General features: G+C 52.6%; 1 protein-coding gene across 2 annotated transcripts in view; it reads left to right on the top strand.

Moving 5' to 3' along the window:
* Positions 1-17,020, top strand: part of USP36 (ubiquitin specific peptidase 36) — a 33,416-nt gene extending 16,396 nt beyond the window's left edge. Inside the window, exons 9-21 of one of the 2 annotated variants that reach the window (XM_045527055.1) lie at positions 132-214; positions 1,235-1,346; positions 1,744-1,884; positions 2,391-2,491; positions 3,349-3,487; positions 6,468-7,151; positions 7,842-7,972; positions 9,689-10,288; positions 11,018-11,214; positions 13,265-13,366; positions 14,041-14,156; positions 14,479-14,630; positions 14,863-17,020. In XM_045527055.1, coding sequence (XP_045383011.1) covers positions 132-214; positions 1,235-1,346; positions 1,744-1,884; positions 2,391-2,491; positions 3,349-3,487; positions 6,468-7,151; positions 7,842-7,972; positions 9,689-10,288; positions 11,018-11,214; positions 13,265-13,366; positions 14,041-14,156; positions 14,479-14,610 — 2,538 coding nt within the window. In that variant the 3' untranslated portion in view covers positions 14,611-14,630; positions 14,863-17,020. Of the gene's footprint in view, positions 1-131; positions 215-1,234; positions 1,347-1,743; positions 1,885-2,390; positions 2,492-3,348; positions 3,488-6,467; positions 7,152-7,841; positions 7,973-9,688; positions 10,289-11,014; positions 11,215-13,264; positions 13,367-14,040; positions 14,157-14,478; positions 14,631-14,862 lie in introns of both variants that reach the window. The other variant, XM_045527054.1, reaches the window with a different exon arrangement.
* Positions 17,021-26,408: the final 9,388 nt, after the last annotated feature.

The following is a 26,408-nucleotide window of genomic DNA, read 5'->3' as shown; positions in this document are numbered from 1 at the left end:
GCAGCTAGCGGGCAGCTCATGCAAGTAAAATTTTGTGATTTGCTGCCTCAGCCTGAAAAAGACCTTAAGTTTGGCATTTCTTGAGTCAGCCTTTTCTTCTGTTTGTCTCACTCCGTTTCTGTCCTCCTCAGCAAGCTGCAAACATCGTGCGTGCTCTGGAACTCTTTGTGAAGCCAGATGCCCTGAGTGGAGAGAATGCCTACATGTGCGCCAAGTAAGTCCCCGTAGCCGCGGTGGAAGCTCGAACCATCCAGAAAGACATGAAATAAGCTACTGCAGCGGGCACTCCTGTGCCTGTCCCCTCCTCGGGGGCGACGGCTGCTCACGTTCCCTGAGGAGCCTGTGTTAGACTCTCAGTCACACACAGGCAGTGGTAGCCATGCTTGTCACAGCTGCCATTCACAGACTGCTGCCCCTCTTCTAACGGCCCTGCAGGTGTTACCTTGCAAGGGAGGAACTCTCATTTCCCATTACCCAGGATGGGGAAACTGAGGCACGCAGAGGGGACGCAGCTGGCCGAGGTCACACTGATAAGACACGGCAGGGCAGGGGCTCAGCCAGCTTCTCACTGGGCGGGCTGCTCCGGGGGCTGTGCCCACCACCCGCTGTCTGCCCCTTAAGGGACGTTTCCCAGGTTTTACCTCAGCGGTCTCGGGCATTTCCATTTCCGCGGGGACTCTCACCTTGTCCTTTTGATGGTTGCGCAGTCTTACTGGGTGGGTGTCTCTGTATCCACGTCATTTTAAAGCTGTAATCACTACAGAATATTTTCTTAATTCTGCTTGTCAAGTTTCTCATTTTGTGCTCCGTGTTTACCCCTGTTTAAACGCGCTTCCCTTCACCTGAGGCGCTGTGCCTCTCTGCCTCTTCCTCGCTCCGTGCTGCCGTGGGTTCCCACTCGCCTGTTTCATCCGTGGGCCACGTCTGCTTTAACTCGCTCTTTCCTGTTGTCTCAGAGCAACTTTTTCTGCGTCTTATTTAGTCTTCTGGGTAGTAAAGTACTTTATTTTTGCTTTGTAATCTCCACCTTTTCTCTGGCCTTTGTTTCCCTGCGATAGCTTTTCATTGCTTGAGGCATGTTGATTGTGATTTTTAGGGGTACAAAGGATACAAATCTCGTTTAAGAAGACTCCGCTGGTACAGAGCAGTTGTTGCTGTTACTGACGCAGTGTGAAGACAGCACGTAGAGTGTGCTGTCAGCGTGAACGGTACCTGCCATTCCCCTTCCTCACAGATGCAAGAAGAAGGTTCCAGCCAGCAAGCGCTTCACCATTCACAGGACATCCAACGTCTTAACCCTGTCCCTCAAGCGCTTTGCCAACTTCAGTGGGGGCAAGATCACCAAGGTGAGTGTTCAGGGCCATGTCCCAGGTGGCTCTGTGGGCCACGGTTTGTGTCAGAACCACGTGGCTTGCTTTTTAAAAATGCATACTTCTGACTCTACCCCAGAGCCAATGAACGTGAATCTCTGGAGGACGTGGCCCAGGAATCTGCATTTTTCAGAGTCTCTAGAGGATTGTTCTGCACAGTGCAGTTTGAGAACCACTGTCTTGCTGGATTTTCCCGCCACGTGCCTGTGCCTGGGGGTCCCGACGTGGACTGGGGGTCCACAGTGGCACCCCTGCCCGGTCGCTGCAGATCATTAAAGTCAAGCTAAACCAGCCATTTGTGTGGATGGAGGGGGAGCTGACTCTTACTCACAAAGATGAATTTCATTTGCCTTTTCCTTGACTTTTCAAACAGGATGTGGGCTATCCAGAATTCCTGAACATCCGTCCGTACATGTCCCAGAATAGTGGTGAGCCTGTCGTGTACGGGCTCTATGCTGTCCTGGTCCACTCGGGCTACAGCTGCCACGCCGGGCACTACTACTGCTACGTGAAGGTGAGAGGCTGGGGGTGCAGGTCTGCTGTCCTGGGGGCCGCGTGCATCGCCTGTGCCGCCTGCGTCTGCAGAGCACTTCCTCTGTGGGAAGCGCCACGTCCTGCTCTCGTATTCGGGTTCCGCTGGAATCTGTGGTGTTCTTGGATTCATTGTGAGACACTGGAGAGTAGCTGCCTCTGGGGCCTTGTCAGAACCCTAAGGACAGCTTGGTGAAAGCTGAGTGTTGGTGGGAGATGCCGTGGTGATGAGACTGCCCTAAGTTTCCTTTGTAAGGACAGTTCACATCTGTTGGGGCATTAGGAGGGAACTGGGGCTCAAAGCACACTTTGGGGTCACCTTCAGAATTATGCAAATATTACACATTTTAATAGGAAATCTCTATTGGTTAATTAGCACATAGGCATAGCAGCAACTAACAGCAGATTTTTTATTCCCTTTTTTAAAAGTGAGGATTATGGAATGTTTGTTGATTGTCTTGTTTTCTGCAACTCCCTGTGCTGCTTCAGGCAAGCAACGGACAGTGGTACCAGATGAATGATTCCTTGGTCCATTCCAGCAACATCAAGGTGGTTCTGAACCAGCAGGCCTATGTGCTGTTCTACCTGCGGTAATGAACTTACGCCCTCCCCAGATGGACTCGCTCCTTTTCTTGTTCTTTTCTTGTACCAGTGGGCCTCCCTAGCCTCGTTCTGTCTAGAGGTGCTTGGCAATGCCACAGCAGGGAAGATAGTGGGCAGATGCCACCTCCCCGGTCATGCGCAATGGACCAAAGGGTCCTCTGGGAAGGACCCTTTCTAGACCAAATCTACCTGGTTGAGTTAAAGCCTCGGGGAAAGGTCAAGACAGGATTCCGTCTGCCCTCACGTTGATGCCACTTTGAATGTAAATGGGAAAGTGTCCCTGAAGTAGCTGTGTGGCCTTTAGATGACTGCCAGCCAGCGTGCCCGTCCTCTGCAGGGAAGCGGTCCCTGCGTGCAGGGAAGGAAGTTGTTGGTGAGGAGCTAAGGCAGAGCGCCATCGGGAGGGGCCTTCCCTTCGGGCTGGTTGTCACCAACCAGGTTGGAGATTGGAGGACGCAGCAGACAAGGCATTTTTGCTGTTTCACACAACTTGGCTGAGTTTGGAGGAAGCTCTGAGAGGTCTCTCTTGCTTTCTGGCACGTTGAGAATGTCATGTTGGAGAGCTCTGACTGTAATTTGCTCTGTGCTCTGCTTACTTTGAGCAGACATCTGAGGCTCGCTGTAACTACTTCACAGCGGTTGAAGGGCAAGGTGGGATTCCGGAGAAGCGGGTTGCGTGGTCAGGTTTCCCTCGGGCTGTTTCTGCCTTTGGCTCTGCCTTTTCAAAAAACGTCATTGTAACCTTGGCTTTAACTTACTCTGGTTCTTTCTCACCTTCCATTTCTGTGATGCCCGTCTAGCTTTAGTAAGAGGATTTCCCTGACTTGTTTTCTTCCTTTGACAGAATTCCAGGGTCTAAGAAAAGTCCCGAGGGCCACATCTCCAGAACGGTCCCCTCCCTTCCCAGACGCCCGAGCGTCGTTCCAGATCACACCAAGAAGAATGTTGGCAACGGGATTGTTTCCTCCCCGCTGACGGGAAAGGTACTTGTTTAAAATGATCCAGGCGGGTGCATGGCCTTTCAGCTCCTCCGCAGACTCCTGCACGCCGGGAGCTTGGCTGCAACGGGAGTGCTTTGCAGGCAGTTTGTGCTGTTTTAGTCAAGGTTATTTCTTAAACTGGTCATCAGCTGACATTGGGTACAGAGAAAGAGGGGGCAGTGATGAGAAAACCTGACCCAGGAAGTTAAAATGATAATTCACAGATATGTCCTGCTCCTTGGGCCAGCTGTCATTCAGAAATGCCAGGACACGTTTGCCAAGCAACTCTTAACCCTGAGCATCTGGGGAAAATATCCTCACGTTTTAACACAGAAAACATGAGTAATTTCTACCAGTGTTAATATCCTGAGTTTGGTATCTAGGCTGTGGTTATGTAAGAGGATGTCTTTGTTCTTAGGCAGTGCACACAGGCATGTTTAGGGAGGGGAAAAGGACACCATGTCTGCATTTTACTCAGATGGTTCAGAAATGTAGTATGTGTCGGTATGTGCATTCGTGTTCATGCATGTATACACACAGGTATCACACATACCCATCTATGTAGAGAGAAAATGATGAAGCATTTGTAGGAAAGTGTTAACAATTAGGAAATACGCTCAAAGTTATCTTTGTGTGCTAAGACAGCTACGAACTCAGTTTTATTAGCAGAGTGGTGAGCAGTTTCCTCTTTATAACACGATTGATCATTTAAAGCTTGGTGGACCCTCTCGATGACTTTCTGTGCGATCCTCTTCAGACTGAAGAGCTGAACCCACACACAGGCAGTCAGAGCCTCTTACAATCTGCAGGGGTTGTAGTCATTTACATAAATCTATTTCCCTTCCAACACTGGAGAAAATAGAAGCTGAAATTAGAAGCATTGGAATTGAAGTAACAATTAAAAAATAACATGATCTGCTTGCAAAGTTGATGGTCACTACAGCCCAGACCAGGAAGCCAGGAAGCCTCACTCGCTGCGGGCGCTCTGAGGGGCAGAGCATTCTGCCCAGGGATGAAGCTGGGCTCACCGAGAGTGTCCCCTGTGTCAGGCACACCTGCGAGGCTACCTCCCTGATCATCAGCAGTTTTATTTTTTTATTTTATTTTATTTTAGTTTAGTTTATTTTTTTGAGACAGAGTCTCACTCTGTTGCCCAGGCTAGAGTGCCATGGCATCAGCCTAGCTCACAGCAACCTCAAACTCCTGGGCTCGAGCAATCCTCCTGCCTCAGCCTCCCGAGTAGCTGGGTGGCATGTGCCACCCTGCCCAGCTAAGTTTTTCTATATGTTTTTAGTTGTCCAGCTAATTTCTTTCTACTTTTTTAGTAGAGACAGGGTCTCACTCTTGCTCAGGCTGGTCTTGAACTCCTGAGCTCAAATGATCCTCCTGCCTCGGCTTCCCAGAGTGCTAGGATTACACGCGTGAGCTACCAGGCCTGGCCAGTTTTGTTTCAAAAATAGTTTTCCACATATAGTGCAACTGGATAAAGTCATTTTTCTTCTAAGTAACAGTGTACAAGTTCCATTGTATATGTAAATGTTCAACAAATGAAGGAGTTTTGCAGTGCAGTAGAAAGATGAATTCCTTTTAGAAAACAATGTTAATAAAGAGTAAACTTTATAAAATGTAGGGGGAAAAAAGAGAAAACTCACAAGAAAATAGAAGTGAATTCTCAGTAAATGTATGGAAGAGGGAAGACTTTGTAAGCTTAAAATTGGGAGATGACCTATCAGGTACAGTGAACACTGCTCGGGTGATGGGCACACTAATAGCCCTGCCTGAAGCATTGTAAAACTATCCATTTAACCAAAACATTTGTATCCTCTTAATATTTTGAAATTTGAAAAAATTGAGGGATGAAATATAGAAAAATTATATATTGGCTAAACTAAAATTTAAATTTTTGTACCTAAAATATTAGAAATAAAAAAGAATAAAACTTAAAATATTTGCAACAAAAGATTAACATTTGTAACATAAAGAGCTTGTTCCAAGGATTGAAAATCACTCCAGTGCACGATCAAAGGATATAAATGTTAAAGTGATAAGAGCCAAAAATAGCATCAGATTATCTAATAGCAAATGTTTTGAAAAAGAAATACACATTCCGATCAGGGAACAGTAAATGCACTTTGGCAGAAAGCGTCAAATTTTGTGAAAATAGTCCTAATCTGGTAACTCCATTTCCAGAGAATGAGCATAGGGTGCTAAGTACAGAAAAAGGTTCAATCTTTTGATTGTTTATTCAACCAGTATTTTTTAAGCACTCACTAGATACCAGCCCCTTGCACTAGTGACGGGGACTGTCGTAGCCAGCGAGAAAGAAGGTGCAGCCCGACGGGGTTGAGGACGGCCCACATTAAGCCTTTAAGTCCAGGGTAACTGTTTTCCAACGTGATAAGTGTTACGAAGGAGGAAGGATACTTGTGCATGTTACTTCACTGTTAATTTCACGGGCAGTTGGAGACAGTGTAGGTTATATATACTAATGATACAGTGAGACAGTTGCTAGTCAAACATTAAGGACATTTGTTGAGAATATAACCTACAAAAATGCTTTGGATTATAGTGTTAAGATAAAACTGGGGTGCAGCTGTGCAGGCCAAACCACTGAGAAGAAAAGACCAAAAGGAGAAAACACTAGTATGTTGATAAATGGTCATGTTTAGGTGATGGAGCTTTCATAACGTTTTTTTCCCTTTATACTTTTTTGTATTTCTCAAATCCTGATGAAAATGTACTGCTTTCATAGCAAAGTGGGCATAAAGGTAGACAGAAACTCATACACACTCAGGTCACTGAAGACTGAGGCCGTTGGCACAAGTAACAGCATCTTTACCGCGGAAATGCTTGGTCTTGGGTTTGCTGGTGGAAGGCCGCGCTACTCTGAGAACAGGCTCTGGCCTCAGGCGAGAGAGCTGCCGTGAGGAAGCCGGTCTTCCTCGGGGGTTCTGACTATGTCTTCTGCTTTGCTGTCCTTCAGCGACAGGACTCGGTGACGACGAAAAAGCTCCACACCACTGAGGAGATTGGTGTGCCCATTTCTAGGAATGGTTCCGTTCCAGGCCTGAAGTCACAGAATGGATATGTTATTCCAAAGCCACCTGTGGGGTCCCCTTCCCCTAGACTGTCCCAAACCCCCACACATGCACCGACCGTCCTGGATGAGCCCGGAAAGAAGGTGAAGAAGTTGGCACCCCCGCAGCACTTTTCCCCACCTCTCAAAACTTCTCAGGGGCCACCTGGTACCGGCACGTTCAGCAGCAGCAAATGTGGGAGCCGAAGGCAGGGCTCCTGGGACGGCAGGGACGCCGCCCACTCTACCTCACCTAAGCTCCTGGCCAGAGCCACTGCCAACGGGCACGGGCCGAAGGGGAGCGACGGGAGCACCGACCCCGAGACGGGGCATTCCAGCAGCTCCAGCCCGGAACACTCCGCCAGCAGTGACTCTGCCAAGGGCCCCCAGACCCCCAAGAGTGGAGCTGCCCCTTTCTGTGATTCTCAGGAAACAAATGGTTCTGTCACTGGTCACTCCAAATCCCCACCAAATGGAGCGGATTCCAAGGTGGTGAAGCCGAAGTCCCCTGTCCTGAGTAGCTCCGCCCCCGAGCCCGCTAGCATCATGTCTCCACCACCCGCCAAGAAGCTGGCTCTTTCTGCCAAGAAGGTGGGTGTGGAGGGGTTTTGTTGCTGGAAGGTGTCGGCAGGGTTCAAAGAGAAGGTCTGATTACAGTTTGGGGAGTGGGGGACATTGTCCAGGGGCTTTGCCCTCCCTTGTTCCAGAGGAACAAAGTGGTTTTCAGGCATTCCTGGTCATGTGCAGGTTACACAAGGGCTGTCCTGGGATGGAAGCAGTAGAGGGTTTGAGGGACGCCTGGTCATCCAGTGATACTTCCATGTGGCTCGTGGCGGTTGGCGAGATGGCAGTTCCCTATTTTTGTAGACGGGAATATCCTGACTGAGCCCCAGACGAGAGCAGGCCCCACTGGGACACATCTAGATGCTTGGGCCGGGCGGGAGGAACCCAGAGAGCAGAGGCTTTGGGGCTGGCTGGCACCTCCGTAGCAGGCAGCTGGCAAGGTGGCAGCGACTCAAGGATGTAATTGTGTTGCTGAGAGTTTTGTTAAAATTTCCTTCCTTTTTTCCTTTTTGTTTCTAACCAAAAACACTTTTCTGATTCTTCTTCTACCCTTCCCCCACCCCTCACCACCCCCTTTTTTTCTTCCTTCTGTTCCTCATCTTTCTTTCTGGGCTTTTTTATTTTTTTGTTTTTATTTTTTGTTACTTTTATTTTCCCTCTTCACTCACGGAAACCTCTTTTAGACCACCAAGTTTTTATTTATGTCGATAACTACAGGCCAGCACCCTGCGGAGGGCGACCGGCAGTGACCTCCGTCCACCTCCCCCCTCACCATCCTCCGACCTCACCCACCCCATGAAAACCTCTCACCCCGTCGTTGCCGCTGCGTGGCCTGTCCCTAAAGCCAGGTAAGCTTCGGGCACGGGCCGGGCCGGGTGCGACTCGGTCTCCCTGCGGCTGCGTGCGCTTGGCTGCAGAGGAGCGGACGGCGCTGTGCGCTGCGGAGGTACAGAGGTGTCCTGCCTGAGGCCCCCTCGTCTGTGGCCGTGTGACAAAGGAGCGTGGGTGGTCAGAGGCAGTCGGTCTCCACAGTCCTGACTTGCCGATGCTCTTTGTGTTTGCCTGCGTGCCACATCCGTGTGGTGACCTGGCCTGGCCTGGCCTGTAGCCCTGAAAGGCCCTGAGTGAGCCTGGGGTCCCAGGAGCCCCTTCAGGGCCGTCTGGCCTGCAGCGCCATGTCGTGGCTCCCCACCAGCACTCCCCAGGCCGTGGTCTGGTTGGGGTCTCTGCCCTCCCTACCTGGGGCTCCTGCACATTCTGTCACTCTGGCAGATGCTTCCTGAAGGTTCGGACCCTTCCCTCCCTGTCGAGGCCGTCACACAGGGAGGGCTTGACCTCTGGGCTGTGTTGAATGGCAGGATGAGAATCAGTGATGGTGGCTGTCTGACGGCTAATGGGGATGTGACAGCCTTTGGTAGCTGGGGAGGAAGGAAAGAACGACGGGTGAGCGGGCAGGTGGGTGGGATGGCTCGGGTTTGCCTTGGCGCTGATGGGTCTGAGCCCACTGTCGCGCCAGTGCATGCGTCTGCCCCTCTCCAGCATCGTCCGGGCCCGTCTGGGTGTGTTCCTGCAGCCTTGGCCACCTCTCCCTCCCTCTCCCTCCCTCTCCCTCCTTCTCCCTCCCTCTCTCCCTCTTTCACACACACACACACACACACACACACACACACACACACACACATACACACACATACACATACACACACACACACACACCCGTAGCATCGATATTTTTGCACATGGGAGGTCCTTAAACGTTTGAAGCATATTGGATATTTCTTCTTTGTTTCTTTGTCATGTAACCTTTTTTGAAAAAATTCCAGAAAACACTTAGAGTGGTATGGTACAGCATTATAGTGCTGTTGGCACAGCCATGATGGTTTGTTCAGGCTTAGATGATGACGATGACAGTCCTGTGTGGTTCAGTGACCGTGTGAAGTAGGTGTGACTGCCACTTACGCACAGATAAGGACGCTGTAGCTCAGAGGGGGGACTTACCTTTCCTGGGGGCTCAGAGAGGCTCGCCTGGCGTGGTACAGGCTGCCACCCCTACGCGAGCCGCCGGTAACCCGGCCTCGCACGCCTGTCTCCCCAGCCTCCCGGCTCCACGCTCAGAGGCAGACAATAGTGGAGGGTGCGTCGCACCCAGACTTACCCTCACGAGGCTCGTTGCCTGCACGGGAACAGCCTGAGCCTTTGGGAGGTTGGAAAGTTAATCCTAACAGGATTTTTTTTAATCTTACCATTTACGGCTTCCTTCCTGTAACACGTTTGTATTAAAAATTTTAGAAATTAGAGTTTGCAAAAATGCTTTGAACTGCTTGGTGACAAGAAACTGCAACACAGAACAATTCTTATTAACTTTGATCTTAAATAGACTTTGAATTTATCATCAGCCTGTCTTTGAAACATACGTGTAATTTATGTATATCTGAGAATCAACAGGGAAGAACCTTTTTGAAATGCTTAGGTGGAGGGAAGAGGTGAGGGTGGGCAGAGGAGTGGCTCTGCCTGGGTCCTCAGTCTCAGAGCAGCGTCTCCCTATTGCCTGGCTGTCCCCACAGGGCTGTGCCACCTGCTCCCCGATCACCCAGCCGTCCACAGCCTCCCATCAGCCCCAACTCCGCGTCACTGTCCAGTCGCCCTCAGCCCCCAGGGACATCGGAACCACAGAGCCACCCCTCCGCCTTGACGGCTGTGCCTCAGGTCAACAGGGACTTCATGTCCCTTCCACACCAGCTGCCAGAGGCCAGTGAGTCCCCCCAGAGGCCCTCTGAGAAGAGGAAAAAGAGCTGCGTGGGAGAGCTCCAGGGGCCAGGCTCAGAGACGTGCCTCCCACAGCACCTCGAGGGGGCCACCGCTGCTCCCACGCTGCACAGGAAGAGGAAAAAGAAGAGGAGGAAGCGCCCAGGGGACACAGCCACAGCCGTCCCGCAGGAGGGGCAGACGCAGGGACGGCCTTGGAGCCCTGAGTGCAGGAAGAAGGGCCAGACGGAGCTGCCTGCCGACAGACCAGAGGACAAGGGCACGCGGCCACAGGTGAATGGCCAGCAGATGGGATGTGTCGTGGGTGGCCACCACGTGAGAAACAGGAAGAGGAGGAGGAAGGAAGCGGAGGGACTTGGTGAAGAAGATGGCCTCCACCAGGACCCACCTTGGCACAGGTAAGGGCATGAGCGAGGCAGCGCCTCTGTGCCTCCCCCCGGAAGCAAGGCACAAACAAAACCGTCCCTTCTCAGGTAGGTGTGGTCTGGACGTGTGGTGTACTGATCTGAACTTCTAAAACGTGAGCATATGGTAAAATGTCTCCTGCAATAAATGGCAGTGGATTGAGGCCGGGCGCGGTGGCTCACGCCTGTAATCCTAGCACTCTGGGAGGCAGAGGCGGGAGGATGGTTTGATGCCAGGAGTTTGAGGTTGCAGTGAGCTACGATGACACCACTGCACTCTAGCCCAGGCAATAGACTGAGACTCTGTCTCTAAAGAAAAGAAAACATCAATGCATTGTTTCTGAAAGTGACAGTGGGATGGACAGCATTGTCCAGATCTTGGCCATCGTTGTATGCACAGGATGGCCCAAGGACCCTGGCCCAGGTCAGGCTCTGCGGTTACGTCAGGTCACAGCAGCCTGTACTTCCAGCTCGTTGGACGCCCCAGTTAGGAAGGGACGTATGGCTGTGGGCAGCAGGCACTTGCAAGTCCACCGCTTTTCCAGCCCCGCAGAGCACGTGCTCACTTGCCGAAGGGACGATGTTGCAGGGGACAGCTGGCCTGCTTTGTGCCCTGGGTCCCATGGGGTGGTGTTTTCTACAGAGTTGGGGGTGTCTGTCCCTGAACCCCTGCTCTGCCTCCGGTTTGCAGAGAGCTGACTGTTGCCTCTGACTTCCCAGCAGCTGCTCTCCCACGGACGGCGGCGAGCCGGAGCCCATGGCAGAGTCTCCGAGGAAAAAGAAAAGGAAAAGAAGGAAGCCAGAGTCACAGCGGGAAGCAGAAGAGAACGAACCTCCAGAAAGCCAGAGGAGCACTGGGCCCCGTGACGCCGCAGCCCCAGAGCCGTCTGGGAGCCACCAGCATCCTGGGGGCTGCGTGGGTACGCGCCTGGGCTTGCAGGGTCCTGGGGATGGTAGGGTGAAGGTACGGAAGACCTGCGGGCTCCGCTTACCTTTGTTCCCCCCAGTCTGTTCCCTGGGGCAGCAAGGTCGAAGCTTCTTGGAGTCAGAGCATCCAACTGACCGAAACCTCCGTAGGAGGAGACTCGGTACCCGTAAGCGTCAGACCTTTCCGTGGACACGAGCAGTGGGTCTTCTGATTCGAGGCTTCCCACAGAAGACTTGGGTTCAGAGTTAATCTTCCTCTACCTCTTCATGTCGCTGGGCCTTCCTGGCGATAGTGTCGTTCTCTTGCTGTTGGGAGTCTGTGGCTGTCCTTGGCACCACCCCCACTAAAGTGTGTTTGGTTTTCTCGTTTTCTTCAGGGCTGGCTGGGGCAGGCCTCAGCAGCCTCTTGCCACAGACACGTCTGCCAAGCGAAGGGCAGAGAAAGTCATCGCCGCTTGGGCGCACGCAGCTGGGCTTGACTGAGCCTGCCCTGCGGTCTGGGGGACCCAGTTATGTTAGTGCATTTGGAGTCAGATAGGACCCTAGAGATTAATTCATATTTATCAAACTCCCAAGAAAGGAGCTGGGTGCGATGTGGTGGCTCACGCCTGTAATCCTAGCACTCTGGGAGGCTGAGGCGGGAGGATCGCTTGAGACCAGCCTGAGTGAGCAAAAGCGAGAGCCTGTCTCTACTAAAAATTTAAAAATTAGCCAGGTGTGGTGGCACCTGTAGTCCCAGCTACTTGGGAGGCTGAGGCAGGAGGATCACTTGAGCCCAGGACTTTGAGGTTGCAGTGAGCCAAGATGACACCATTGTACTCTAGCCCAGGTGACAGGAGACTCTGTCTTACAAAAAAGAAAACAAAACAGAAAAACCTCCCAAGAAAGGAACTTATCAATAAAGATGGAATGGTATGAATTGTATTGCAGAACACTACTGCTGCGCGGTGAGCACTGTGTGTGTTTCTGACCAGCAGATTGTTCTAGAAGAGGCTGCACTAAGTGGCAATAGGCCGTGCTCCGTGCAGTCCTGAGAGCAGGGGAGCCGGCTTCTTAGTGCAGGGCACTGAGGAACGTGGTTAAGCGTTTGCAGTGTGCTGGGACAGTGCTGGGTGCTGGTCAAACGTCCCAGGACGTGCTGCCGAGGCCCTCAGGGCTAACCACCCTATGCCAGAGCCAGGCAGGGACGTTTTGCACACAGCGGGCCGGTGCTCAGCTGCATGGGCCCTGGAGGAGAGCACCCACCCGCTCTGCTCTCGATGCTGAGCACTGAGGAGAGTGGCTGAGTGGAGCTGGGTGTTCCTGGTCTCCAGGCAGGAGAGACGTAGCGTGTCAAGAGCAGGCAAGTGGCTCTGCATGGCCAGGTCCCAGGGCTTTGCTGAGGGGAGGCAGGGGAGGGGGCCATGGACGCCCTTGTGCTGGGGTCAGGGGCACTGATCCCAGAAGTCACTGGAGTCACTGAAGAATTGGAGGCAGGAGAGACAAGGTCAGGTTTTATGCAGGGAGGAGAGCACGTTCGGGAGCTGTGTGTTCATGGGTGCGAGGGGACTGGGCAGGAGGCGGAGCGCTAGTTCAGAAACTGTTTCCAGAGCCCAGTGAGGGTGCTGAGTGCTGTCCTAGCCCAGACGTGCCGGGTGGACCTGCACAGTATTGACAGTGACCGGGTTCTCCCCTGGATGGAGCTTGGGAGCTTGAGGGGCCCCCAATGGCGGCAGTTGGCTGTTCCCCCAGCTCCACAGCGGTGCGCGGCTTCAGGCTGGCTCCAGTAGGTGCGGTGGGTTCCATTCAGAGCTAGGTCTCTCCCCTATCCCCAGCGAGGACTTACAAACCAAAAAACTCCTTATAACCAGCAGTGTGTTTAGCCTTTTTGTTGTTTTCCATCTTCTGTTTTTTCACAAATTGACTTGGATGAGAGCCTTTTCTGTTACATAAGATCTTTGTTAGTATCATTAGTAAGTTTTGCAATTCTGTTACAAGTAAAAATTGTGAGATTGCTTCCTTGTGGTTTATTTTAAATGTATGTAAATGCTACTGTGATTGCAGGGCTGGGACAGGCTCCTCTTGTATCCTGGAACAGAGAGCGAGAATCCGATGTGGTCCAGGAATTGCTCAAATATTCATCCGACAAAGCCTACGGGAGAAAAGGTACTGGTTTTGAGATGGGACTTCTGTTTTCCTTCGGTTGGTTTGTTTCGGAGGGGGGAAGGTGTGGGGTGGATCCTGGTGTGTTGTGAACGTGGAGGGAAGGCATTGCTTGGCTTTAAAAATGGGAAGAGGAATCCAAACGCTTGTTGGAATCTCTTTAAACCCTTGGCCACTGCAGGGGGTTCTGTTCATGGAGGCATCCAGAAGAGCTTCTCCCAGGGATCCAGGAGCAGAACAGGTGGCTCTGGGAAGGCTGGGCCAGGCAGAGTGTTAGAGTCTCTGGTAGGGGACAAGGGGCAGAGTGAAAAAGCTCTTCCAGCCTCGGTAATCCTGGTTCTTACTTGGAGTGTTACCTTTGTGAGTCAGACTTAAGAATGAATACAAGATCTTTGTTCTTCAGAGGAGGGCCTGGGTTTAAAAGAACTGAACTTCAGGGTTGGTGACACAGATGATGATGAAGAGAGTTGCTGGTGGGGTTTCTGTGCTGACCATCCTGTACACATCGTGTCACTCTGTCCTCCTCTTATCCTTTCCTTGTGCAGTTTCACCAAAAGGTGGCACTCAAAAATTTTGAATAATTAGAACAGTCTAGTTGGCAAATGACATTCTTGGCGTCGATCCGCAGGGTAGTAGGTAATCCACAAACATGCTGACACTGCGTGTCTGTCTTGCAGTTTTGACCTGGGATGGCGAGATGTCGGCGGTCAGTCGGGATGCCATGGAAGACAGCAGACTGGCCCGGGCCGAGACTGTGGTTGATGCCTGGGATGAAGAGTTTGACCGAGGGAAGGTACGATGCATGGTCATGACAGTGGGCTTGGTGGAGCGGGTTGGCACGGCTCCACAGGAGCCGAGCAGGGGAGGACCTGGGCTGCTCTGAGCCTGTCCCAGTCCAGCGTGTGGCTGTGGGCCCGGTGTTGGGCCCTTCCTCAGTGAAGCAGAGGCAGCAGGGCCCTCCCACGGGAGGTTGTCCTGGAGAATAACTCTGTGCGCAAGCACGTGAGAGTTGTGTCTGCACAGAGCAAGCTGCCAGTGTATGTGCAAGAAGGAGCCACCACGGGTTAGGTGAGAGCCCTTTTGGGAATTGTGACACCAAATAATTCTTGATGTAGGAAAAGAAAATTAAAAAATTCAAGAGAGAGAAAAAGAGGAACTTCAACGCCTTCCAGAAGCTTCAGAGTAGACGGAACTTTTGGGCTGTGACTCACCCCGCCAAGGCTGCCAGCCTCAGCTATCGCCGCTGAAGATGCTGCTGTGGAAACAGGTCAGTTTCATGGAGGGTGTGGGGGGGGGGGAGGGTGCGTGTGAAATGTGCGTGGGTGGGTGTGTCTCGGGGGGCGCGTACCAGCCAGTTGCAGGAGAGGACCGGGCGGTGTTTTCCAGCTACGGTAAGATGCAATGTGTTGGTTTCCTGCGTTGGACTCGTGCCTGAGGGTGGCAGTGGGAATGGTGGGTCTCATTTCTCACTGTCAGGACCAATGTGCTTTGTCCCCCAGCCTCCCGGAGACAAGGCATCACTTCCTGGATCTGAGGGCTCTGTCTATGGGGACTCTGCTGTCCTGGTACCTCCAGGCCGCTGCACTGTGAACCTGCCATGGTGGGGGTCTCCTGGCACCACTTTCTGCAGATGATCCAATGCAGAGGCTTTTGGGCTTCTGTAGGCCAGGATGTCTGTGGTGACATTCATGACAAACCCTGCAAGAGAATCCCCAGCATGTGTGTCAAGCAAAGATGACAGCACACCTGCGGGACATCTGGAACAGGCCGACCTGTATTCGTGGACAGTGGAGTCTGAACCAGGAGGTGTCTGCCCCACGTCTGGGGCTGTCAGAGAGGGCGAGGGACGGTGTTCACCCCTCCCAGGTGTCTTCCCGGCTCTCAGGGTGACAGACGTGCGGTGGGCTGCTGCTCTCGGCAAGCCGTGCCTTGCTTCTCGCGGCTGGTGCTGCCTCTGAGCACGGCCCTGCCTGTGCCCGCGGGGCCTCTGCGCCTTATCTGTCCTCCGAAAGGAAGAGCCCTGAGGCCACCCCACGTGGCCACCTCTCCCTTTTATGGAATTGGGGGGTGGCCCTACAGTGCACCTTCCCCGTGTGTGACTGGAGACTGGAGAGCAGGGCCTGTGGGGCGGCCCCGCGTCACCCGCGAGCACAGCTGTGTCTGAGGCTGTTGTTCCTTCCGGGCCGTCTTCGCTGGAGCCTCCCCGGCAGCTGCAGCTACCACGGGTCTCACTGAGATGGTGTCCAGGGTAGAATTGTCCATTTATTTTACTACTTAACAGTATGAAACATTTATTTCTGGCCAGGCCTGTGGCTTCCATTAGCAATATGTTTCCTTTCCCTAATACACAAATGCCGGCTTTGCTCAATTTTGTGAGTGCTTTTGAATTTAGACGATTGTATAACTTGAAGATTATTTTTTATCTTGCTCAAGCTGTGCCTGCAAACTTTTAATTTAATAAATATGGGAAGTCCTCGGTGAAGGTGATGATTTTCAAGAAGAAAGACAAGTGGCCTAGTAGTAGCAGAGGTTCAGGAGCCGGTCTGAACCTGCTCCGCAGGTGCACGGCCTCGTCTTTGCCCCTGGGCCGTCATAGGTGGAGGGGACTCATGTAGCACTCGGGCCGCCTGCGGAGCGGCTGTTCTCGGCTGGACACTTTCTGACTTTGTGGCCTCTCCGTGGCACCCCCTTGGGTTGGCGCTGTTTCTGTTCCGCCCCCGCTTGGGGCCTGGGTCCTTGCAGGGGCAGAGGAAGAAGAGCTGCTTTCTTTATATGAGGAGATACAGTCGTTTTTCTGTGTGGGTGGTTCTTTTTGGTTTTTCCTTCCTGTTTTCATATTTCTCTTTTTACAAAAGCTGGGAGAGCGTAGTGATACCTGTGCCTGATCGGGGCAGCTGTCTCTGGTCCCAGCTGCAGGTGACGGAGGGTGCCGGGGGCCTCCTCCCCCAGAGGGCTGACCTGAGTGTTCGGTGGCTCGTACGCTACCATCGTGGGGGACACAGCCACCTTTGGGGCAGGCCTTTCCTTTTCCCCTTGAGGTGGTGACATTCATTCCTGCGGGAACTGTTTGCCCTGCCGTGTTTTTTTCTGTGATGTTCTGTCGTTGAAAACCTCAGTTGTCTGCTAGACCTGATTTTGTCTCCTTTCTTTCTCTCCCTCCTCTCCTCCAAATCACGCTCTTCTTTTTCCACTAGATAATTATGAAACATTTTCCTGAGGAAAATGTATCCGTTATCTCTTGGGCAGTGGTGAGTGCTGGCCTGACCTTCTACAGCAGTTACCACGGTGGTCGTTGAGTCCTTTCCTTCCACAGAAAGCCATCGGCCAAACACGGAAGGGAATCAGTCCGAGCTCTAGGTGACATGTACATATATAAACATAAATGACTAAAGCCTTTATGCTGGCAGTCACCTGGCTGACTTAGGATCTGGGTCTGATTAACTGTGTGCTTGGGGGTAGCTGGAGGGGAGCGGGGGCCCTTGTGCAACGGCCGCCTCCCAGGGCTCATGTCCCCGCACTCACCTGTCCCACGCCCTGGCCGTGTCACCCATGTGCGTGCACAGGTCTGTGTCCCCGGGCACTGTGCGTCCTCTCTGGGGCCTGGGAGCCCCACGTTGCCACGGTCCTGGTGCAATAAACATTGTGCTTTTGTGAGTCTTTCCTGTGTCTGGTCTGGTTTTTGTTTGGCTTTCGAAAAGGCACATCCCAGCCACCCCAGTCTGTCTCCCAGTTCAAACAAGCGGTCCTCTCTGTCGCTCACAGGTGGCCATCGGTTACCGGGAAACTGGTGCCTCCGGCTCTCTGTGGTGGAAACACTTAGAGCAGGTCTTGTTTAGGAATGAAGAGGAATGAAGAGATATACTTAAATTTATTTAAATGCTTATTTAAATTCAGGAATAAAAAGAAATCTTCTGAATTGGTTCACTAAACTTTGTGGGGGATTTTAAGTGAATACTGTATTAAGGAAACTCAATACCCCTGAGGTTTTTTTTTTTTTTTAACTGAATAATGTTTGGATTTCTGCAGGGAAAGATGAGGGAAAAATGACAGATTTTACTTTGAGATTTCCTCACAGCTGGAAGAATGGGGCAGGCACTTGGACCTGGATCTCCCGGGCTTCGCTTGTGCAGACAGGAGCAGGTGCAGCCCCGGGGTTAGTGCCAGTGCAGTCCCCTCCGTCCCGCCACGTCCCAGCAACTTCAGCCACAGATGAGCAGGGGCTTGGTAAGGACATGGAATGTCCTTATGAACTGGAATTCTCTGTTGATACAGGAATTTAACTTAGGCAAGTATGGAAGTTGCTGGTGTTCCACAGGCCTGTTCCAGCCGCAGAGGGGCTGTGGCTGCTGGTTCCCCCTGTCCTGGAAGTTGAGGTCAGGCTGGAGGGGCAGGCAGATCCCTGCAGGGGCGCCTGGTGATCGGGAAGTTGCACTTGGCGAGAGCAGCCCTAGTGGACGGGTGATCAAGGAACTTGATGAGTCCCGGGCAGAGGTGGGTTCCCAGTCCAGTGGCTTCTGTCCTGAGTGGTGCCTGGCAGTTCTGTTACCCGACTCCTGCAGCTGCTCACCTCCCTCGGTGACTTCTCGACGCTCTCTCCACCGAGACACGTCCATCAAACACAGGACACCTTGTCTTCACCCCAGTCACCTCAGGGGTTTGGCCCAGCAGCTCAAAATGAGGACAGCCAGGTAAGAGCAGGCTGGCAAGGCGGCACCTGGACCCAAACCAAAGCGGGATGCACAGGGGGGTTGCAGAGAGCTGGGCAGACGGACGGGCCTTTGCCAGCCAAGCTTCCGGTCACAGTCTGGGCAGTGGGTGGGGTGGGGTTCTGAGACCTGGGAAGATAGGGGAGACCATGGCTTTTTCACTGGTAACAGCTGCCTCCCGGCACGGCTGGTTCTAGGTACATATAAAAGTGCACATGGTAAAGTTCCCGCACAGGTGGCATATGGTCTCGTGGCAGGCCCCACAGCTCCAGGTGGGGCGATTGCTGTCACAGAGACACAAGGGGACCATGAGGAGCATGTGGCGGCTCTGCCTGAAGTGCCCAGGTGGGGTGATGTTCTGAGAGGGTGGTAGGAGTGGGGGTCATGCCCACAGGACTCCTGGATAGCCCTAGGTCCGTTGGCAAAACAGAAGTGCAGGTGTGGCTGCATTGGTGACAGGCAGGAAGAGTTGCCAAGGCCCGATTGGCCTTGCAGACTCCTGAGACTGACAGTCTGCGGACAGCTTGGGGGTAGGGTGGAGAGCAGAGGTCAGGGTGGGGTCACCTGATGGAATCTAGAGGAGAGGTGACTGTAGTCAGTTGGGAGGCCAGGCTGGCTGTTGGTTTCAGGGAGGTGTTTAGGTGGTATTTGCATGTTACCAGGATAGAAAACCCAGGGACAGTCACAGAAAAGAGAAGTGGGCAATTGGCAACGTGAATCTTCCAATTAAGAAAACATCTGGTTGTCTGGATGCCTGGGGAGCCAGGTGGGCGTCTGTTCATAAGCCCTGGACACGCTGGAGTCGTGGCAGTGACAGGCACTGAGGGCCAGTGCTGTGCTGGGCGCTGTGGCGAGAGTCCCTGCCTGGTAGCTTGGACGAGCTCTACATAGATGACGACGCTGATAGAGCTGTCGTGGGCGGGGTCACTCAATGCTGGGCAGTGCATTCGGTTCGGAGTCCTCCTTCCCTGCTGCTGGCTGAGTAGCGGCGGCGGAGATCATCCAGCTGCTCTCGGGGGCGTCTGGTTGCCCATCTCAGCTGGGCTGCGCTTGTCCTTTGGGATATCGGCCCCTGGCCCTCCAGCAGCTGCTGTCTCTCTTTTCCAGTGGTTACTGCAAACGTTTTGCCCTCTGACTGCCCGTGTGCCCACTACTCTTGACAAATGAGTTCTAATCCTGCTATAAGAATTCCTCTCCCACCGCCCAAAAACACAGATCATGGGAAAACCAAGGCTAAAACCAACTCATCTCCATCTGTTCTCTTTTCCCTCCACCCTGGGAGTTCCCAGCACTCATGGTGGTGGCTCATGGTGCAGCAGCACCTGGGGAAATCACTCAGCATTCAGGTGAGCACAGTGAGAATCGCGGGCGACACCTCAGTATGAGCGTTAAAACAAGTGATCTTAGTGGACAGCCGGGACTGAGAGCTGCTGTCCTGGTCCCGTGTTTCAAACGTGGGTGAGCACCGGAGTCCCCATGGGGTCCTTGAGACACAGGTTGCTGGGCCCCCTCGCCCCCTCCCCCCACATTCTGGTTCAGCCCAGCCCGCCTGGGATGGGGCCTGAGAATTTGCATTTCTGACGTTCCCAGGGACAGCAGCTGCTGCAGCTGGGCAGGGACCACGCTGGCTGGCGGACCGGCTGTTCTGACTTTGTGGTTCTCAGGTGCGGGTGGGGCTGGGGTGGGAGAATGAGAAGGAAAGTCCGGTGTAGAGATGGAAGAAGCCCTCAGGGGACTGTGGCTTGGACCGCCTGTTGGGACCTCTGCTGATGCCAGACCAGACGCCAGACCTGCTCTGGAGGCTGACGCTGCACTGCGTGGGGACCCTGCTCCACTACGTCTTCCGTCTCCCTCCTGCATGTCACACTTCCCCCTTCCTTCTGTGAACACACTCGTTTCCCACCCTAAAAAGCCCCATTTTCTTCTGTCCGCTCCCAGTCAGCTGCCCCCCGTCAGCTGAGCTTCAGTTTGCTCTCTGCACCTTCACCCTGTGGAGCCCCCAGACCACTCCCCCTTCATCGCGCTACTCAAGGACGCGATTCCCAAATCTCAGTGGCGCTTGGGCCGCTGACTTCTGCCCAGGGTTTGACACCATTCACCGCCAGCCCCAAGAGCTCTTTTGTCCATTAAATGCGAGTCTGTTGCATTTGACGAACACTCAGTGTGTAGACCGAGCCCAGAACCAACCAACTCCAAGCAACAGATCCCACTAAACGCATTTTCCTGGGTGTCCCCCTGGCAACTCCCTGGCCAGGAATTCAGTGCTCTGTCTGCCCTCCTCCCCCACTTGGGGGCCTCCATCCACCCTGTCACCAAAGCCAGAAGCTCGGTGCCACCCTCTGCCCCTCCCTCCTGCCACCCACACCTGTCAGTTGTGAAGGTCTGGCCTTCCCCCGCCGCCACCACCTGAATCTCATCGTGCGTCGCCATCTTTTCTCTCCTGTATCCAAACCACCTTCGTGCTTCCCGCTCCCCTTCCCAGGACAGTCTTTTAAGACAAGAAACGCTAATCAAATCATTCCCCAATATAAGGTTTCCCACCGCCAAAGAATACAATCTCCTGAAGGCCGCTAGGCAGCCGTCCCACACCAAGTCCCAGGACCTCAGGCCCCACTGAGGTGTTGCAGGAAGCCACCCCCTGCAAGGTGCTGAGATTAGGAACAGGCTTGGGCTCTCCACGCAGTCTGTCTGAAATCATCGCTCACGCTCGTTGCTTTCTCGAGGAGGAACTGCTGCTGTATGTGTCCCCCCTGCAGAAGGATTAAGGTGGGGGCAGGTTGGAGCCGGGTTTGAATCGTGCCCGGCGACCTGTGTTCTAAGGAGTCTGCCTGAGTTAGCACCATGAATTTGGGTCAATGTGTGGTTTTCTCCTTTAAAATGTAAAGGTTAGACTACAGTCACCGTGCCTGTCAGCGGTCACTCGCACTGTCTTGCGTGCTTGTGCCACTGGTTCTTCTCCATCTGCGTCATGTAGGAGGTTGACAAGTGGTAGGGCTCGGCTGCTAATATCCATTAGGTGTCATGTGAGAAACATGCCCTCAGAATTGCTGTCCTTTAAGCAGGTTCTAGATATTTAGGTGGCCCATTGCCATAGGAGGACCAGATTTCAACCCACAGTGTAAGAACACAGCAAATACTTGGTGTGAATGTGTGTAGAGAATCCAGGTTCTTTCACTTAAACCAATGACTTTTCCATGGCCGTTTTTAAATGAGTCAACCTTCAGTCTCCCAAGTTGGGAGTTGGGGTTGTTAAAAAGTACTTCGTGTAGATTTTTGTTCTTATGATGTTAGAAATGGTCAATGTTTAATGTGCTTTTTACCCCCTTTTAAAGGTATGATTCTGCCATTCTCTGTCTTAAGTGGCTCCAGTTAGATATGTCCCCTTGGCAGGGACCTGAGGTGGTTGTCCCCATCCAGGGCCCAGCGTGTACTGGCCACCAGGAAGTATTTGCTGGATGAGTGAATTGGGAAAGCTACTGGAGGGCAGTGGTTTGTGAGCATGTGCTCAGGCTCCACGCAGGAAACCGCCGACCCACCCTCCGCCAGACACGGGCTCCACGTTCTCCTCACACCAGCTCCCCTTTGCGTTGCCTTCTCTGTACCCCACCCCCGCCCCTTCTCTGTTTTTTTTCAGTCGTGCAAACATTTTGGTGAAGCCTAGTGGGAACGAGAGCATTAGCTCCTCTGTTCCGAGTGAATGCCCAAACCGTGGCACGTGGCCAGCTGTCTTTTGGGTGGCATGGGAACAGTTGGTGACAGCTGGATACAATCAAGTTCCATTACAAACAGATTTTAAGTGCCATTGACACACAGAAGAAATTGCAAACTTCAGCAAAATAGAATCCGGGGGTTTTCAAAGCAAGACAATGCCCCAATCCCAGCCTGTGCGAGCAGTTTGCTTGCAGTCTCCGACGAGCACCCTTTCTTCCCCAGCGCACCCCGCATTCCGCACAGTCTGGACTACAGAATCGGCAAGTCCAGGAGAGGATCACTCCCTGGCTGAGCTGCTGAGTCCCCCGTCTTCTATTTAATGATTTATTGCAGACACCTGAATTAAAGGCCTAACCACTGTGTTCAGCCCCAGGGGGAGGCTGGCTTCTAGGAGAGCTGCTGCCCCCTGCCTAGGTCACCTCCTTTTGTTTGGTCTAGGGGAGTCCAAAGGGCTCAGGTAGTGATTGGCCAAGTGACGGCCAAGCTGGGCCTGTTCCTTTTTTTTTTTTTGTGAAGTGGGTGTCCTGATGCATTTCTCAGCCCTGGCTGTCCCCGCTGTCCCCACCTCTGGCGAGATGCAGAGGTGAGGGATGGCTCATTAGGGAGCGGCTGACAACTGTGTTGAGGGAGAGGCCTCAGAGGATGTCTTGATGTCTGGTGCTCTGTCGGCCTCAGCAGAACTGACACTGTGGCCCCGAGGCCCTCCGTATCCACATTTCGTCCTTGGCCCGAGGTCCCTTCCTCCATCTGTTATTTGAGCAGGTGCCGGGTGAGCTGTTGGTTGTTTCTTCAGTACGGGGTAGTGGTGGGGGGTGTCAGTGCTCAGGCAGAGAGGACACACAGTCCTCCCTTCTACGAGACTCGCCAGCTTGCACCTTCTGCCCGGCAGCCCTTCTGCTCACTGGGAGAATGGAAGGGCAAGGAGATACAATTAATGGTCTTAGAAAAAGGACCCAGATAAAATATGGGCATTAGGAAGAACTGGAAGATAATGGTAAAATCCCTTAGCATAGCATCTATATGGTAAACACCCTCTAAAAGTTTTATTGTACAAACTAATTTAAAATACGCAATACACCAAGCATGGTGGCTCATGCCTGTAATCCTAGCACTTTGGGAGGCTGAGACCAGAGGATCGCCTGAGGCCAGGAGTTCAAGACCAGCCTCAGCAACATAGACCCCATCTCTACAAAAAAAAGTTAACCAGGCATTGTGACACATGCCTATAGTCCCAGCTGCTCAGGAGACTGAGGAAGGAGGATCACCTGAGCCCAGGATTCTGAGGTTGCAGTGAGCCATGATGATGCCAACTGCACTCTAGCCTGGGCAACAGAGTGAGACCTTGTCTCAGTAATAAAATAGGTAAAACATGAATATAGAAATTTAAAATTTAACTTAAAAGCTGTGTGCATTAATTTTCTAGGGCTGATAACAAAGTACCACAAACTGAATGGCTGGAAACAACGGGAACATATTCTCTCTGTCACAGTCCTGAAGGCCAGAAGTCTGAATCAGGTGTTGGCAGGGCTGCACGCCCTCTGCAGGCGAGAATCCTGCCTCTTCCAGGTGGCTCCATGTGTTCCTTGGCTTGTGGCCACCTCACTCCGATCTCTGCCTGCCTCTTCACGTGGCCATCTTTCCTGTGTGTCTGTGTGTCCAAATCTCCCCCTTCCTATTAGGACACCAGTCATACTGGATCAGGGCCCACACTAATGGCCTCATCTTAACTTGACTGCTTCTGCGAAGACCTCGTTTCCAAATAAGGTCATAATTAATAGGTACTGTGGGTTAGGACTTGAGCATATCTTTTGGTGGGACACAGTTCAACCCACAGTAGTATGAAAGGTTCTCTTCCCAGAGACACACGTGGCCACCCGTCCCGGCGGTACTTCGCTGAGGGTCCCTGGTGCTTACCCACTAACACAGGAGCCTCAGGAGGTCAAGGCTTTCGGCTGCTCTCTTCATTGTCCAGCTGTGTCCCCAGCACCTTCAACAGTGCCTGGTACGGTCCCCAACCAATATTTGTGGAATGACTGAATATACAAGTATAAATGTACAGCACATATATATGTATTTTTATTGCAAATGATTATAGATCATACACCACTGCTCTGTCCTGGCCTTTTTCAATTAATATAGCTTGTAAATTGTCTCACATTAGTAAATACAGAAATCTGCCTCAATTTTTTTAAAGCCTCTGAGTGCTCCCTTGTAGGAAAGTAGCATCATATATTTAACCTGTTTCCTGTTGATGAATGTTGAGGTTGTTCCTAAAGATGTTTTCAACACCATAGCATATGCACAGGCAAAATATATTTTGAGTTACCTCTACTTTAAAAATTTGATAATTATTTTTTTTGAGATTATTATGCAAGACAGGGGTGGCTAAAGGAGGAGGTACCTCCCCCAAAAAAGGTTGTCAGGTGGATCAACTCTGGGTGAAGCCAGCGTTTCACAGCCGGAAACAGGTCCAGGGCGGATATTTGTCCAGGTCACACAGCTAATTAAAAGCAAATCTGGAATGAAAGCACAATTTCCTAACTCATTTATTTCTTTTCCAGGAGAGGAAATTGCATTTCTTGTTATCTAGAACCAGAGTCATGGCTGGGAAGTCCAGTGAGGCACATTTTAGAGTTGGCCAATAATGAAATAGGCCGATGGGAGGGGTCACGCCTCCCCGATGGGGATTTCCAGGACAGGTCCTGCCGCCTCTTAGGGTCATTGCCAGTGTCCTGGGCTAGGCTCTCCTGGGGCAGCCCCTGGGTGTGGCGCAGTGTGCTAGGTGTCATGTGGTCCCCGTACCATGAGGGTCCTAGAGTACCTTCATGTGGACGTGATCCTGAAGGTCTCAACTAAAACTCTTGTAATCTTTATAGCTAGCATCAAACCAAGAAAGAGCTATGCATCTGGGACTGGCATTTTATTTTATTTTTTGAAAAAGTAATGTATTCACATGTTTAAAAACAACCAGACAGCACAGAAAGACAATGGAAAACTATAAAATGAAAAGTAGGTCTTGACATCCCCTCGTTTATTTTATTATTGTTGTTGTTATTATTATTATATTATTGTTATTTTATTAACAGTTTATTCCTGTTAATTTTTGTGTCCTTCTAGAAAAAACATGTTAATGATATAGCAGCACATGTGTGTATATATATGTATATGTAGTGTGTATACCTATCAGCAAGGTTTTTAAAGTGGACAAGTGTAGTAGTGTATTGGGGATTAAAATACATTAAAAGTACACAAAGATTTTGTGCTCTCGCTACAGATTTTGCTGACACCCTCAGGAAGGAATGGCTGCTGCAGCTCATTCAACAAAGAAAACGAACTCGGGACAGGAGGACCCACAGAAAAGTTTTGTAGTTTCTACTCTCAGCTGGCCAAAAAAGCCCCAGAGGTCCAGAGATCTCCGTGGAGTTCTCCAGCCCGTGTTCTGTGTAGGGAAGGGGAAGCCATGAGTCATTGGAGGGGAGAGGTTGGTTCTGGGAATGCCATTCTGTAGCATGGGGGTTTTCCTCTTTGTCACAAAGAAGAAGAAAAGGCCCCCAAATTTCCCAGTGTCTCCTTTGGCCCCTTCTTGCATTTCTTGCTGTATTTTAAGCAATTATTTCAAAGGGACAGGTATGCTGTCGTGGGGTGGGTGGGATCTAGCATGGCATATGGGAGATGTCCTGGACAGGGACCTACTACCGAGTCCTGCCTCAGCCTCTGTGCGACCCGGGCCCCTACACGTTTTTGGGCATCAGTTTTCTCGTCTGAGAGTTCATGGGGCAGGGTGCTAGCAGCCTTTCCAGCGCATTAGGCGGCTCATCAGTTGTTCAATTAGCAGACACCTACTGAGGACTGGGTAACCTCCACGTGCTCAACTGCTATTGCCCAGGGTTCAGCAGAGGGCAGCTCAACTCGTTCATCCAGCGCGGGCAAACAGAACGTGAGCCGTGCAGGAGACGGTCCAGAAACGTGTGACTTTAAGAGGCGCAGGAGTCAGCTTCACTCACATCCTGCAGTGCTGGGAGGCGGGATGCCCCCTTTGGAACGTGATCCAGGTAAATTCAGACGACAAAGATGAGGAAGTATACGCTGTAAACTTGCGACATTCACACGTAAAGGTTCAGACCGCAGGAATAAGCGAATTACCATGGCTTCTGTGGCCTTCAGCCAAGGCCTGGCCTCCCCGGCAAGCTGTGCCGGGCCTGACGTCAGCAAAGACCACCCTGCCCTCGGTGGCCAGACACGAACCCAGGCCTTCGAGGGCAGCCTGGCACCGGCATTGGCCTGGCCCCGCCCAGCGCACCACCCCCGCGGCTACACCGCCCTTGCGCAACCGAAACCTGCGAGGCCCCGCGGGGGCGGGCGGGGGCGGGGTCTAGGGGCGGAGCCTGCGGCGGACGGGGGCGGAGCCTCTGGTGCTCGCGCTTGCGCAGGCGCGGGCCCGGGAGGTGGCCTAGTGCCGGGGGCGGGGCGCACGCGGGTGGTGGGCGGGGCTCGGGCCGGGGGCGGAGCTCGGGCGGCGCGCGTGCGCAGGCGCGGCCCGGGAGGCAGCCCCGCGGGAGGCTAGGGGCAGCGCGGGGCGCGGCGCGGGGGGCGGGGCTCCGGGCCGGCTGAGGCAAGCGGGGGCGCGG

The sequence above is a fragment of the Lemur catta genome, chromosome 15 (assembly GCF_020740605.2).
Source record: "Lemur catta isolate mLemCat1 chromosome 15, mLemCat1.pri, whole genome shotgun sequence".
Lineage (NCBI taxonomy): Eukaryota > Metazoa > Chordata > Mammalia > Primates > Lemuridae > Lemur > Lemur catta.
The sequence above is the reverse complement of the archived record's forward strand: the minus strand, read 5'-3'. Positions and strand labels throughout refer to the sequence as shown.